Source organism: Penaeus monodon, chromosome 22, assembly GCF_015228065.2.
Source record: "Penaeus monodon isolate SGIC_2016 chromosome 22, NSTDA_Pmon_1, whole genome shotgun sequence".
NCBI classification, from domain to species: Eukaryota; Metazoa; Arthropoda; class Malacostraca; order Decapoda; family Penaeidae; genus Penaeus; species Penaeus monodon.
The window spans coordinates 8,070,990-8,071,505 of NC_051407.1; the positions used below are offsets into that span (position 1 = coordinate 8,070,990).

Genomic DNA, 516 nt, shown 5'->3' on the forward strand with positions numbered 1-516 from the left:
CTGATTTTTCATTTATCATTGGTTGAGGATAAATTACGTTTCCCTGTCTCGGAGGAAGGGCAATGATGGGTTCAGATACTGTGCTAAGAGATCCATTATAACTGACACAATCAACATAAACAGCAATGCTTATATAGATATATATATAGTCATTCCTACAACATTGAAAACGATGTAATATGCCATTTTGTAAATATTGTAGTTAAGAGTTCGAGATGTTTACATCTGTATGTGTGTATGAAAGTAAGAAGGAATAATATTCATATTCCATATGATATTTATTTATGTTTTAGATATTAACATGAGCATAACAAAATATAGTTTAATTCTCAGAAGAACCATAATCAAATTAGGGTCAGGAATATAGACTAGAAGGCGTAGAAAGGGGGTTATCTCTTGGATGACTGAACTGATCATCAGAACCAACTACGCCAGCCTGAAAGCCAGAATCAAATCCTGTTCCCTGAAAGCCAATGTCGGAATACGATGAACTTTCGCCACCAAATTCATCGTTAA

The 516-nt window shown here is 34.3% G+C and overlaps 1 protein-coding gene across 1 annotated transcript in view; it reads right to left on the reverse strand.

Moving 5' to 3' along the window:
• Positions 1-355: 355 nt before the first annotated feature.
• The window catches only part of LOC119587312, a 1,105-nt gene continuing 944 nt past the window's right edge, over positions 356-516 (reverse strand). Inside the window, exon 3 of the mRNA XM_037936063.1 lies at positions 356-456. Coding sequence (XP_037791991.1) covers positions 356-456 — 101 coding nt within the window. The remainder of the gene's footprint in view (positions 457-516) is intronic.